At 44.1% G+C, this 13,290-nt stretch overlaps 1 protein-coding gene across 1 annotated transcript; it reads left to right on the top strand.

Annotated features, from left to right (window-relative positions):
* The first annotated feature begins 5,861 nt into the window (after window positions 1–5,861).
* Window positions 5,862–13,213, top strand: MCTS1 (MCTS1 re-initiation and release factor). Its single transcript, XM_068957471.1, has 6 exons — window positions 5,862–5,968; window positions 6,526–6,678; window positions 7,458–7,555; window positions 8,613–8,746; window positions 9,821–9,888; window positions 12,071–13,213. Exons 1-6 carry the CDS (start codon window positions 5,958–5,960, stop codon window positions 12,150–12,152), a joined length of 546 nt encoding a protein of 181 aa, XP_068813572.1. The 5' UTR covers window positions 5,862–5,957; the 3' UTR covers window positions 12,153–13,213.
* The last annotated feature ends 77 nt before the right edge of the window (window positions 13,214–13,290 follow it).

Genomic DNA, 13,290 nt, shown 5'->3' with positions numbered 1-13,290 from the left:
GCCCAGCTCCCGGCCGCTCTTCTCTCCAGGGCCGGCGTCTCCCCGCCGCCGCCGCCGCCGCTCCCCCGCCCGCTCCCCGCCGCCTCCGGCCGCCGCGTCTCCGCCGAGCAGCAGCGGGCAGGGCCGAGCGCGGCTGCCGCCGCCCGCCTCGCCTCCAGCCCCGGGCCCGCCCGCGCCGGCCCCGCGCCGCTCTGGCCGCTCGCGCTCCGGCGGGGACGGCCCGGCCCGGGCTTGTTATTGTCAATACAAGGCGGAGAGGGAGCCTAAAGATGGCGGCACATCCGGTCGCCGGGCATGCTGGGGCGCGGCCGCCCGGAAGCGCGGCCGGGGACCCCGCGGCGGCGGCAGCGGCGGCGGCAGGCCCCGCCCCGCCCCGCCCCGCCCCGCCGACCCGCGCCGAGCCGAGCCGCCCTCCCCGCGCGCCCTCCCCGCGCGCCCTGCTGCCGCCGGCGGCCGCGGCGAGGCCGCCTCCTCCTCCCCCCCCCCCGCTCCTTTCCGCTACCCTCTGACCTACCGGAAGTAATCATGGTTGCCGGCAGCCGGTGACGAGCGCGCTCGTTACCCCCTAGCGCGCCGGCGTGGGGTGCGTCGTGCGGAAGGGGGCGTGGCCTCGGCCCTCCGCGTGGCGGCAGCGGGAGGGGCGGGGGCGCGGCTTGGCCCTCGCCAGCCCCCGTAGCGCCGCCGACGCGGCCTGCGCCTCCCCCGCCGCCCCCTGAGGCGGCGCTGCCGGTGGCGGCGGGCGCCGAGCCGGTCCCTGCGGTCCCCGCCGCGGCCCCGGCGGCAGAGCGGGAGGCCGAGGTCCTTTCTGCGCTTGTCGCGGTGGCTTCCCGCTGAGGTACTTCGGGACGAGGCTGCCGCTAATCAGCGCTGAGGGCGAGGGGCGCCCGGGGGGTCGGCCGCGGGCCCCCTCCCGCGTTTGAGGCCTTTGTCTGTTAGCTTGTCTGGGAAATGGAGGCCTTTCTTTTTGTGCGCTCATTCGGTATAAAGAAAAGTTATAATTATTTAGTGTCATCACACCGCTTTTCTTGCGGGTTTAACATAAACGGGTTTGTGCTGGGCTGGAGCTTAGCACTTAAAAAACAAAAAAACTTGGAAGCAAAAATAGCAGCTGTGAGCTGTCCGCGGCTTTGTGTCGTGCTGGTGTTGTTCCGTTATCCAAAGAAATGCGAACTCTCCACGAACGCTGTTATGGTTCAGTCAGAGCTGGGAAAGAGCTGCAGAAAAAGTAACAAGACAAGCTGTGAGGTTGTACCGGGGGAGACTCTCAAAGGACTTCTGAGAGCTCACACCTGCCTTTCTGACAGCGAAGCTGCGCGCTGGAAGGCTGTCGGCAGCCGTGGTTCTGGTAGAAAAATATACGCTGGCTTGTCTTGACAGAAACTGTGGTTCATGAATTTATTTAATTTTACTTGAATGTAATTTTCCTGAGTTTTTTTTTGGAGCACATTTTCTGTCTGTCAGGTGGCTCCTGAGGCCTGAAACCTAATCACAGTGTTGTTCAGAAAAGTACTTTTTCCAGATTTAAAAAAAAATACGTGAGTTTGTTTCTGACTGGATACAGAACAAGTTATATAGTTGCAAAAGCCCTAATGAGTTACAGTCTAATTCATATATAATAGAAATAAACAGATTTGGTAAATAAACAAAGCTTTAAGGGTTATACTGTCAAGTTTTCCTCTGTTCTCAGTAACTGTCATGTTTACTGAAGTCAAATTAAGTCAGAGGTGTAGCGGTCATAGCTTACCTTTCTCCAGAGTCATGACTTCTGAAAATGAGTATAAAGGGGAGATGTGCGTAAGCATCCCCTTTGCTGGAGAAGCAGCAGGGTTATCCTTTCCTCCTCGTTGTTCCGTTAGGCAGCAGTCAGCTACTCGGGCGCTGTGTCCTGCCGTTGATCGTACACGACTCCTTAGCTCCTAACCGGTCGTGGTCTGGGGTGCCATGGAGAGAGGGGAATAGGAGGGAGGGTCCTGGGGACTGAGGGGGAAGCCAGCTGCAGTGGATTTCACCACTTTCCTGCTGAAACAGGTGGAGGAGAGGGAAAATTCTGAATCCTTTGTATTTAGAATATGATCCTGCCAAGTCATCTCCCTAGGAATAGGAAGGGCTGTGGAGCTATTTGCTAGATGTCCCAGTTGCTTTGCAGGTCTTAGCCAGCTACCGTGCTTTTAAAATTCTGTTACTTAAAGGTGACTGTGCAGCCGTGCAAAATTTCAGTTTAAGGGCTCAGTATCTTCTTCAAAAATTCTTCGTACACACAAGTTTAGGTTGGGCAAAGAGTTAGCTAGCCCTGAAGTCTGTGCAGCTGCACCAACAAAAAGCCTTCTCTTGGAAGAGAAGGTGGAGGTGCGGAGACCAGACTGGAGATTAGCTCTGCTCTGAAGGGAGCCAGTGAGCCAGATGAATTCAGCTTCCAGAAGAAAGGAGATGAGAGCTTCCTGTTGACAAAAGCCATTTTTTGAGAATTATGAGCTGATCTTGCTGTTTTATGCTTGTGTGAAACCAGTGGTTCACATGGTTTCAATGAGACGTGCCATTTATTGGGAGTTATTGAGGGTAAGAGTTTTTGCCTTAGGTTTCTAATGTTGTGTGTGACAGTATGATGAAATTTTCACTACTATTTTTTAAAATGTCACCACACCTGCAAGGATTGTTAACTTGGCAAAGTATTATTAAAACAAGGTATTCTGAGGAGCACAACAAACGTATGGAATAGTTTGTCCGTGTGACAATTTTCCCCTCTCACTTTCTCATCTGAGCATGAGCAATATTACTGTGCTTCAGTTAAAACTGGATCCTTGATTGTAGCTTCCTATTTTAAGTAATGCTATAAAGTAAGAGAGTATTTTGAAGTTAAATGCTTGAGTGTTTATATAATGCCACAGTTCTTTCCTCTCCTGTTTGTTTAAAATCGGTGTTTGTAACTCTGTATTTTACAATTGAATAAATTATACCATTTATAAAAGCTTGATTTTATTTTGTATGGCTACTATTGTTCTGAGGTTAGGTTTTAACTAATTATATAATATCAAGATTGACGTCCTTGATTGATTTCCTTTTGTGTAGCAGTTAGCAAAATGATGACCTGCTCTTTTTTGTCCTTTCTTCCCTCCCCTTTACGTCAGTGATAATGTTTCCATTACTCTCAAAGGAAATAGAATTGTGGCCCGTGTATATCCTGCTCCTGCAGTTAGCTGTATAAAGAACAAAATCATACGTGTTTGCTCTTCGAGGTAAAGAGCAATATGATAAAATCCCCTATCTATGGTTTTCATTGTTATTCACAGTTACTGCAGGCAAAACATAACTTGATCCTAATAAACACTGTAAAGCACAGTGGTCTGCACCAGAACCCATTTCTGTGGCGGTTGAGATCTTCACGGGAGGCCAGGTTTGCTCTGCTCCTCCTCCACCCCGAAGGATGGCATGTGTCACCGTCGCCTTATCCCCTGACAGATTTCCTGACTGGCTCCGGTATCCACTGTTCGACAAGAAACACACCTCTTTCACAATCCTGTAGATCAGACCTTGTTTCCTGTTCTCAAACTGGAGAAGAATAGCTTCTGCTTTGCTATTTTGAAGGTGGCTGCAGTTTTTTTTTGTTAAACATATTTTGTGTTTAAATAATATTAGTGTTTATTAACTCTTCCTTTCTCTTTTGAAGTTTGTTTTTTTTTTTTCACTCAGAGTGGTATAATACCCAAGAAAACAGTGATATGTCTGCAAATAATAAACAAGTTGTTCTTATGAAAGCAAAATAAAGACACTGTTGTGCAATAGGCTATAACATGACAAAAGGGCATGCCAAAGATCTTAAAATGAGATGATTTCTTGCTCCATCCATCATCTCTCTTCACGTTCTGACAAACCTAGGTTTTTACATAGGCTTTAAAAAGCTACAAGCAAAGTATCTTTGATCAATTTGAATACTTTAAAATGGTATGGCAGTTTTAAGAAATTTCTTCAGTTTTAAAGATAAGTCTGTCCTTTGTAGCAGTTTTGTAGTTTAGAACAAAATCTTATTGGAATCAGGAGCATGAGAACAGTAATATTGGATCAGGCAGGTACGCACCTACTGCAGTCAGAGAATGTGTTCGCAAGGGAATTTTAAAAAATCTTTTAGAAAATACATTTGCCCTTGGGGGAGAGTGACTTTGTGAAAATGTATTTTAATTCATACCATCTTGGCTAAGCATTACTGTTATTTTTATATGCATATAAAATGTCTAGCATAAACAGTTTTGCCCATTTAAGTGGCATGCTTGAGCTGAGAGTCCCTTTTGCAAAAAATGAGGTGATGCTTTTTAAAAACATGATTTTACTTCCAAAAGTGATGGTGTAAAAATAGTTTCTTAATAGGACTACGCCACGTTTGAAGTCCGGTTGTATCTTGCTGTCTTGAGAAATAAAAACAGCTTTACTGCTGTAACTCCTGAACGTCCCACAGCAGCGGCGCTATGGGGAGAGTGTCTGGGTTTGTTTCTCGCGGAGCTGCAGCCACGCTGTGGGCTGAACTGATGTGCCAGGGCGCTGCAGCCATCCTGCTGGTAATGGCTCTAAAAACCGAGAGGCTCAGAGGGGAGCAATAAAAACGATCACAACGCTAAGGGGAATGATGTTTGACAGAAAGTGGGTTCTGACTCTCGTGTGGTTAGATCAAGCCCAGCAAACTAGAACTGAAGAGGTTATGAGGTGAGTGAGGGTGTAGCTGCGAGATGGCTCGAGCCCGTTTGAGCGGGGGCTCCTCCACAGCCCTGCTCTCAAGTTCATCCTGTCACTTGCAGTAGTGGTAGCGCCTGTGAGGTGTAGCTCTGAACCTGTTCCCTGGGCGGATCTCGCTGGAAACCTTCTTATTTGAGGAGCGATAGGGTTAATTTTCGTTTTTGGGTAAATCGGGTCCTTCAGCTAGCGTATCACGAGGGACTGGGAGAACGTGCTGGGGTGAGGAGAGCAGTGGTGGCAGCCCCGGTCAGACGACGTAACCTGCTGTGGAACTCAGAAAGCGAAATGCAATAGTTTTACCAAATGGTGAAGGAAGCAGAGTGATTTAGGTGTGCGTGGGGAGTCAGGCAGAGGGATTCTTACTGTTTCCTTTTAAGAGTCTGTTGGCCTAATGTAGCTGACTGGAAGCTTTCTCTGTTATTTAATTCATTTAGGTAGAAAAAAAGCACTAACGGTTCAATGCGGGAACCAATCTCATTTTGGCAGAGACGTTGATTAGGTTAAATTGGCCTTTATGTGATTATCTGAGCTGCGCAGCTTGACGGTAAATGTGTTTTAACATCGCACTGATCAGCACTGAGAAATCACAGTAAAACCTGTCCCTCCTATACGCATTGGCTATTAGGTGCCTGCTGCGTTTTAAAGCAGCTGTGTCACGGTACCAACTATGCGGGCAGGCCTTTCGGGCTGGAAGAAGGTGGCAGAGAGATGGAGGCGGCGCGGGTCTCAGTAACTTTGCACTGCAAGTCGGTCCGAGTTTCGCCTGCTTGGGCGGGGACTTCGCCTGCTCGGCCCCGCCGGAGGTGCGGGAAGTCGAACTCCCCGACTTTCCTCTTAAAGTCAAGCCTAGTCTTCAAAGGCGTCTCCTGATTACTGCAATTTTACAGCCGGGCCCGCGCCCCGCCTCAGGGGGGCGAGGCGCCCGCCCCGCTGAGGCCTCCGCCCCGGCGGCGGCCCCTGGCGCGGGGGGGGGGAGGAGCGCGCAGGCGCGGAGGCGCCGCGCGGGCTCCTGGGAGCTGTAGTCCCCGCCGCGCTGCCGTCCGCTCCCGCTGAGGCTTCGCGCGTGGCGTTGCGATGGTGCGGTGCGACAGGCCGTAAAGCGGGCGGCGCTTCCGGCTGGCGCGGAGGGGAGGGGAGGGCCGGGAGGGACGGGAGCCTCGTGCGAGGAGCCGTGGCCGCCCGCGCCGCCGCCCGCGCCGCCGCCGCCCGGCCCCCAGGCCCCCGCCGCCCCCAGGATGTTCAAGAAGTGAGTGCGGCGCCGCCGGGCCCGGCCGGGGGGGCGGGGGAGGCCGGGCCGGGCCAGCGCTACCCCTGCCGGGCTCGTCGGGCCCGTAGTAGGGTTGGTCCCCACCCCCACCCCTCTAAGCGCTGAATGTTTCAGCTGCCTCGGTTTTGGGGTGGCATAAATTGTAGTTTATGGGTCTGTGGTAAAGGTGAGCGACTGCCTGTAAGCACATCTGAACGGCACTATGACAGTCAGTGTCATCAGCAAAACCTAATTTCCTGGCTGAGGAAGTGCCGCTGAGTGCCGAGGTATAGCTATGAGACAGTAGAAGCTATTTCACGGATGTACGCAAAATTTTGGGGCAAAACCAGGCTGCTAGTGAGACCTCCCCCATCCCACTGTCTCCAGTGGACAGATTTAAGCCCTGTGAACAATCTCTGAGCCTTGAAAGTTGGACGGTTTTGGTACTGTTGAGGTTTTATGGCCAATTTGCAAGCATTTCTTAAAATGCTGGTCAGGTGTGGCCTATTTTAGGCAGCAAACTCTAATTTTTTTAAATATTCTCACTGGCTTGACAGATTTGATGAAAAGGAGAATGTATCAAACTGTATCCAGCTGAAGACTTCAGTTATTAAAGGTATTAAGAATCAACTGATAGATCAGTTTCCTGTTATTGAACCATGGCTAAACCAGATTATGCCAAAGAAAGACCCTGTCAAAATAGTAAGATGGTAAGTTTCTTCTCTCTTTACCTGTGTTTCTAAGGTGTTTTGATTACTTTGTGTATGTATTTACTTTCTATAGTAGATGAACCTAATGTTTTTGAAAAGCGTGTATCATTTTATAGTAGTGCATGTTATGACCAAACCATAAAGTCTGCATATGTTCATCCTGCTTTTGAAGGCTGTTAGTAGGATGTTTGAACAAAATAAAAACACCACTTTGTAGGGAGTACATGTGCAACATATTCAAGGACTCTCCAAGGATCAGTCTTTTCCTTTTAATCTTTTACTTTTAAGGGAAGCATTCAGCTTTATGGCTATGAAAGCTCAGGCTTATTTTTGCATAGCTTCCAGTAGCACTATTTTTTCGAATTTTGGGCTTCTGTATGTGATTGGCTTTTTCTTTCTTTTTCTTTTCTTTTCTTTCTTTCTTTTTTTTTTTCCTTTGGAAATACAGGGTAGTATTTTTTTGCTATTTTTTTCCGCTTGCCTGCTCCCTATACGGGATGTGCAAAAAAAATGAAACAAAAACAAAAATTCAGCTTGAGAACTGCTGGGTGTTTGTCTGCAGGTATTTTCTAAGGGGAAGAAAACGTGCAGGGGGCAAATGTTGAAGAATAAGGCATACCACAGGATAACATTTTTTTATTCCAAAATTTCCCGTTAATTTACTGCCCTAACTCTCAGATGCTAAGACAGACCAGACTGTATGAGCTGAAATATTTCACTTAAAATATCATAGGGTTAAGTAGTTATTCTAATAACATGTTTTTTTTTTTGTCTCGCAGTCATGAACATATAGAAATCCTCACTGTGAATGGGGAGTTGCTGTTCTTCAGGCAGAGAGAAGGGATTTTTTACCCAACCCTAAGGTTACTCCACAAATGTAAGTTGCCTGAGGACAGCTGTGGTGGGGGGAAAGGGTTGAGTGGAGGATTCAGTAGGACTGCTATAAAAATTAATTAAAAAGAACTTACTACTTACATGCATATATAGAGTCCAGAATAGATCTTGAAAATACATTCCAGGTTAGAAGAGGTACTATGTTGTTTTGATGTTTCAGTTGCCTCTATAGATTGCTTTCTCTAGAATTATTGTAATGCTAGATATTAAGCAACCCAAAGTTTAATTTTTAAGAATTAAATTGCACAAAGTGCTACAAAATTTCTTGAGAGAGTTTTCTCTTTGACTGAATTGAAATGTCTTGTTGTTGGTCTTGTTGCCCCATGCTGTATATCTTTGTTCTTCGCAATGTTCCTTTCCACCCTTTTTGCTGCTTTCAAATACTTGTAGGTGCTTACTACAAAAATATTCTTTAATCATCAGGTAGTGTTATATTATGTACTTCCCTCCTTTAAGAGTTTATGCTGCAAGGTTTTTACTACTTAAAAGTTAACCTTGGGTATTTTTTTGCTGTTCTTGATTGTGTTGCTCTGGTTCTGATGAGCTCAGGTGTTCCTAAAGATGTTATTCAGTCAGATCCCAGTGTTTGAAAACCATGTTTGAAATAGTTCAAGTGGTGGTGGACACTTAAAGAATAGCTGTGAGAGCTGACAGTCTGCCTTCATAACTTTTGTCCACCTTTTGCCTTTTTTGTCCTATTAACATTAAACTTTATTTTTCGTGTAAGAGATTATACCTGCCATTTGGGGAAGTCAAGTCTCTTTGTATGTGGTGCTCTGTATAGAGGCTCCATTTGTATGCAGGAGGCTTAGTGTTGGATTAGTCTTTGGTTCTGCGAAAAAGATATGAACTGGGAAAAGAGTACTCCTGTCCTTTGGGGACAGTACTGCCCCGCAGGAGCTCTGGTAATTGTTTCTCAAACTTCCTACCTTCTCAGCACAATATACATCCAACTGCCCCTTCTAACCTAACTTGGTAATGAGTTGTTCATATTGTCATCCTACCATATTAATTGTAACGCTGTATCTTTCCCCTCCTAGATCCATTTATTCTACCACATCAGCAGGTTGATAAAGGAGCCATTAAATTTGTACTAAGTGGAGCTAATATAATGTGCCCTGGCCTGACATCTCCTGGAGCAAAACTTTACCCTGCTGCTGTTGATACTGTTGTTGTATCCTTTAACGATGAGTTACCACTTGCTGTGAGATGAGAAAATTTTTATTTGTGTTTTGTCAGCTGATCATAATCCGAATTACTTTGAATTTTAATAGTATTTCACAGAATAACTAATGATCCGAAAAGAGATGCAGGTAATAAGATGTTACTTGGCAAAGTAGACATTGCATAATTCGTAATTCTTTCTACTTACTGTGGTTTTCCAAGCCCAAAATAACTATTCCTGCTGTGCTCAGTAAAGTGGGATGGTGTTTCATTAATCTAATGGATAGGTAAAGTCTCTTTGTGCATTTATGCAGAACTGTGCAAAGAGGTGAGGTACAGTGTGATTTGTCCCCTCTCCCCTTGATCTTGTACCTCCTTCAGTTATAGAAGAATTTGGTTCTATTCTGAGTGAATTCTGAGAGAGGTTTGTGATAAGCCTTGCTGTAGTCAGGATTTTCCTCTATGCCTCATGATGAACTTGTGAAATGAGAATAAGTGTCCTAATTCCCTCCTGCCTGTCATCTTACTGAGAAAGGAACTGTGAGCAAATACCACTTTGATGATACCAAACTGCTGCTTTTGTTGTTACTCAGATGCTATAGGAAAAGATTAGCAGTTAGCGTCTTCTGTTGTTGAGCTTTAAAAAAGACACGTCTGATTTCAATACTTAACATTTTCAGATTTGTTTTGCTATTCTTCTGTACCTTGGAATATAAAATGGTTCTGCATGTAGTTGTAATACTGTTCTAGAAAGTAGAAGAGTAGTCTCTCAAGTAGAAACTTGAGAGACTATCATCTCCTTGTTTGGTACAAGGAAGAAATTAAATGTATTGTGCTGGAAGTTTTTTTTTATAATGTAACTGCTGTTTGAGGGTCATAAATAGGTCTTGTGCACTGTGATTCAGCTGTTAAATACAGCACACTATTTTGCTTATCCTCAAGAGCTCTAGAATTACTAAAGGGGCAAAAGTTCAACTAGAGATTTCGATGCTTTTTTGAAAAGCGACTTCCTCATGTTACTGCTTTTACTTTTCTGAAATAGTTAAAAAAAAAAAAATCAATTTTCCTAAGCAATAATTTGTAGGCGATAATGGCAGAGGGAAAACAGCACGCACTGTGTGTGGGAGTAATGAAGATGTCAGCTGAGGACATGTAAGTCTCTTAAAAATTGAAATATAACCTGTTCCATATCCCATATCATAATTCTTATGTTAGTTTGGAATAGAAGCACCATTGACAAGGCTGCTGAATCGCTGTGGCACCATATTTTTTTCAAATCAGAATTTATTTAGACCTTCATTCTGTTGATTAGAATTCAATCTGGAGAAGAGGAAGCAAGGAATATCTTCCCTACTTATTTATCTACCAAATGGAATTGAAACAGTTATTTTATGGGAATACGGATTTTTAAGCCCCATAACATCAGTGATGCCTCTGAATGTTAATATTTCTTCATCTCTGATCATATTTTCCTCAAAGATCTTGCTGAACAAAGAAATATCTATATGGACTACTTACTAGCTGGCCTGGGCAAGAGATGTAATTTGAATTTGAGGGGGGCTGAAAATGCTGAAGTGATTTTGTTTGCAGGGATAGCAGAGAGCCAAGTCCTGCTGGTTCTTGGTCGACCAGCTGGGCTTTCTTCTGGGACCTTCTGTCTTTCTTTGCCTTGCTCCCACATGCACTATTCCTGCCTGATGTACTTAATAGCTTAGCTAAGCTTCTTGTGAAATGTCCATCCAAGGGATACACATCAACTGAAAAATTACTTGAGAAGGCAAAGAGGATGTTAATTGGAACTGGAGTGGAATAGATGTTAATTGTCCTTAACATTCAAGTAATGCTAAGTTATCAGGAGCTAAATCATTTTGTGATTTTAAGTTGCATGACTTCTAGCAGCAAGTAAGTTGAACCCAACAGGTCTGGGCCGCTTTGGTTCCAGCCCCTTCCAGCACGTGTGTGGGTGAGAAAGTTGACTGGGATGAAACAAGTCACTCTTTCTGGTGGGGATAATTCTCAGCTGGATCATCTTCTGCACTGAGTCACTGCACAGTCATAGGTGGTAACAGTAGTGTGAAGGAGAGCAGGGGCATGTTAGTGAGGACTGGAGTTGAGTGGGACTGCAGCAACTCGGATTTGGACCTGCTTTAGCTGCTGAGGAGCTACATTCCTCAGGATGCTCATAGTGCCTTCAAAAGACTCATAGAATACCTGGGAAGAAGGGAGATGCAGGTACTCGTGTCCCTATGTGTACGACCTGCTGTGATCACTGCAGGGCTAGAATATCTCTAATCTTAATCCCACGTTCAAATTTGGCAGCCTAACAGTTGAATATCCGTTTCCTGTGAGAAGCAGCATGAACTGAAGAGGGGAAAAAAGCAGCATGGAGAAGAAAATTAAATGATACTGATCTGTGCAGTCTGTTAGAATACTGTTTTGCATAACATACTACAAAATGAAAAACTGAAAGCGTGATTTCTGTTGTTTGGAGGGATTATGATACATAATCCAACAATTTGTTAATTATTTCCAATAAGCCAGTGATTTCTTTTTCTTGTTGTCAGGGTAGTGGAGCACTCTAGTGGGAACAGAGTATATCATGTTCTCCAGGGGAATGAAGCCTGTTCTCAGTCTCAGAATGTCTTGCTTATTGTGACAAAACTAGATTCTCCCATGGGATAGTCTGCTGGAGAAAAGATAAATGCAAATCCAATGGAAATACACAAAACTATTTGAAAGATGATATGACTCAAAAGGTGTAGAGGGATATTCTCCAACTGTAATGTGTTACAAGTCCTTGGCATGAAAATTTGGCATTTGCACTTCTTTAGGAAGCGGGTAGATGTCCTGCAAATAGCAGCAAAGCAGATCACTGGTGTTTGGTTGTGTCAGTGGCACATCTGGAACCAGAACTTGTTGAATTCTATATTCCAGCATTGTTTTGTATTACACCACCATGTGGGCAGGGAGGAGGGTCACTCACAATTGCTGTACTAAATGGATAGAGAAATGAAACAGTTAACAAAAGTAGCAGAAGTGGTGTGTGAAGTGCTGTCTCCCACAAAGAAACCGTCAAAAAAAATACCGTGGTAGGTTGCTGACAAAATGTGGAAGGCAAATATTGTTGTCTTACCATTCAGCAACGTGGTTATGTGTAATATGGCAAATACTGTTTCTTCTCCATCTGCTGTGTAATAATATGCCTTTATGGGTGATTACTTTCCCCCATTTCAAGTGATAAATGCTATATTTTGTACTCTAACTATTGTATCTTGTACTGCTTTAATGTTTAACCTGACTAATGCTTTTATACCTTTTTTTTCCTTGTCTACAGTGAGAAGGTCAACAAAGGGATTGGCATCGAAAATATCCATTATTTAAATGATGGCCTTTGGCATATGAAGACATACAAATGAAACAAAAGGAACTGTGTTACTCCAAAGGAATGCACTTAGATTAAATGTGGACTGCTTTGTAATTCCTTCTGTTTTTAATGTGACTGAATGTACAAATTATTTTGTTCTGTGGCTATGCTAAATAAATCAAGTGAATGCGAAAGTATTGTTAGGCTACAATAGTTTTCTAGATTTTTTTTTTTGTATTACAATTCTTAATTGTTTTGTCTTAAACCCAAGTCTTCAGTCACTGAAGATTTAACTGTTGGAGAGATCGTGCATGGACTGTGAGTAGACTATTTCAAACTAAAAGGAGGAAAAAGCCAAGAAATGTTTACATTTTTATGCTCTTCTAACAGAGTAATATAAAGCATATATGAAATATAACTAATACAGTTTATACAACCTCAAAAACATTTTTTTCTTCTGATTAACATCTCTTTAGTCTACCTGTTTCCTGAGCGTGGAAAAAACTTTTTTTTGAACTGTTTTTTTAAACATAATTTAATTTATTAACAACATTAGCTTCAGTATTTTACTTCAGGGTTTTCTCTTTTTAAGATGCATTTATCTGTATAGGATTTATGAACTTAAACTAGTATGTGAACTATAAATTCTTTTATGCTAGTTCATATCTAAAGAATATATATATGTTCAAATTTCTACCTGCCAACACTGTTTGATATCACTCTCCTTACAGTGGAATTTACAGTAAAGGTGGGCATGCTCCAAATGGAATACGTGCCAATTGGTGCCTGATGCTCTACTCCCTATTTGCCTTCTTATTTTAGGAGCAGAAAAAAAAAAATCACTGAAATCACTGTTCAACAAAGGCGTGATAGCAAAATGCGGTTATTGGTGTAGCCAGGAGTTTCTTCTTCAGGTGGAACTTCAAAAGAGATCTCAGCTTGTGCACACTGCCACATGTACATCTGCAGTACTGGCTAAAGAGCGCTGTGTGTTTGTCTGGGTAACCCAACTCTGTTTAGTGACTGCGTACCCAAAGCTATGCATATGGAAAACAGCCTGTGCCGTGGAATCCTTTAATAAACTAAGGAAACTTTAAGGTCTACCACTCGTAACTCTGTCTCTGGAAGCATTCATTAATATTTCAAGTCTCTGTTCTAACACTTGTGTATTATTAATGACAGAGCTTCAT

The sequence above is a fragment of the Struthio camelus genome, chromosome 11 (assembly GCF_040807025.1).
Source record: "Struthio camelus isolate bStrCam1 chromosome 11, bStrCam1.hap1, whole genome shotgun sequence".
Lineage (NCBI taxonomy): Eukaryota > Metazoa > Chordata > Aves > Struthioniformes > Struthionidae > Struthio > Struthio camelus.
This window is presented reverse-complemented; position numbering and strand designations above follow the sequence as displayed.

Coding starts and splice junctions, on each gene's coding strand:
- MCTS1 (XM_068957471.1), top strand. Junction 8,747..9,820: donor CTGCTGTTGATACTGTTGTT/GTATCCTTTAAC, acceptor AATAATTTGTAG/GCGATAATGGCAGAGGGAAA. Junction 9,889..12,070: donor AAGATGTCAGCTGAGGACAT/GTAAGTCTCTTA, acceptor CCTTGTCTACAG/TGAGAAGGTCAACAAAGGGA.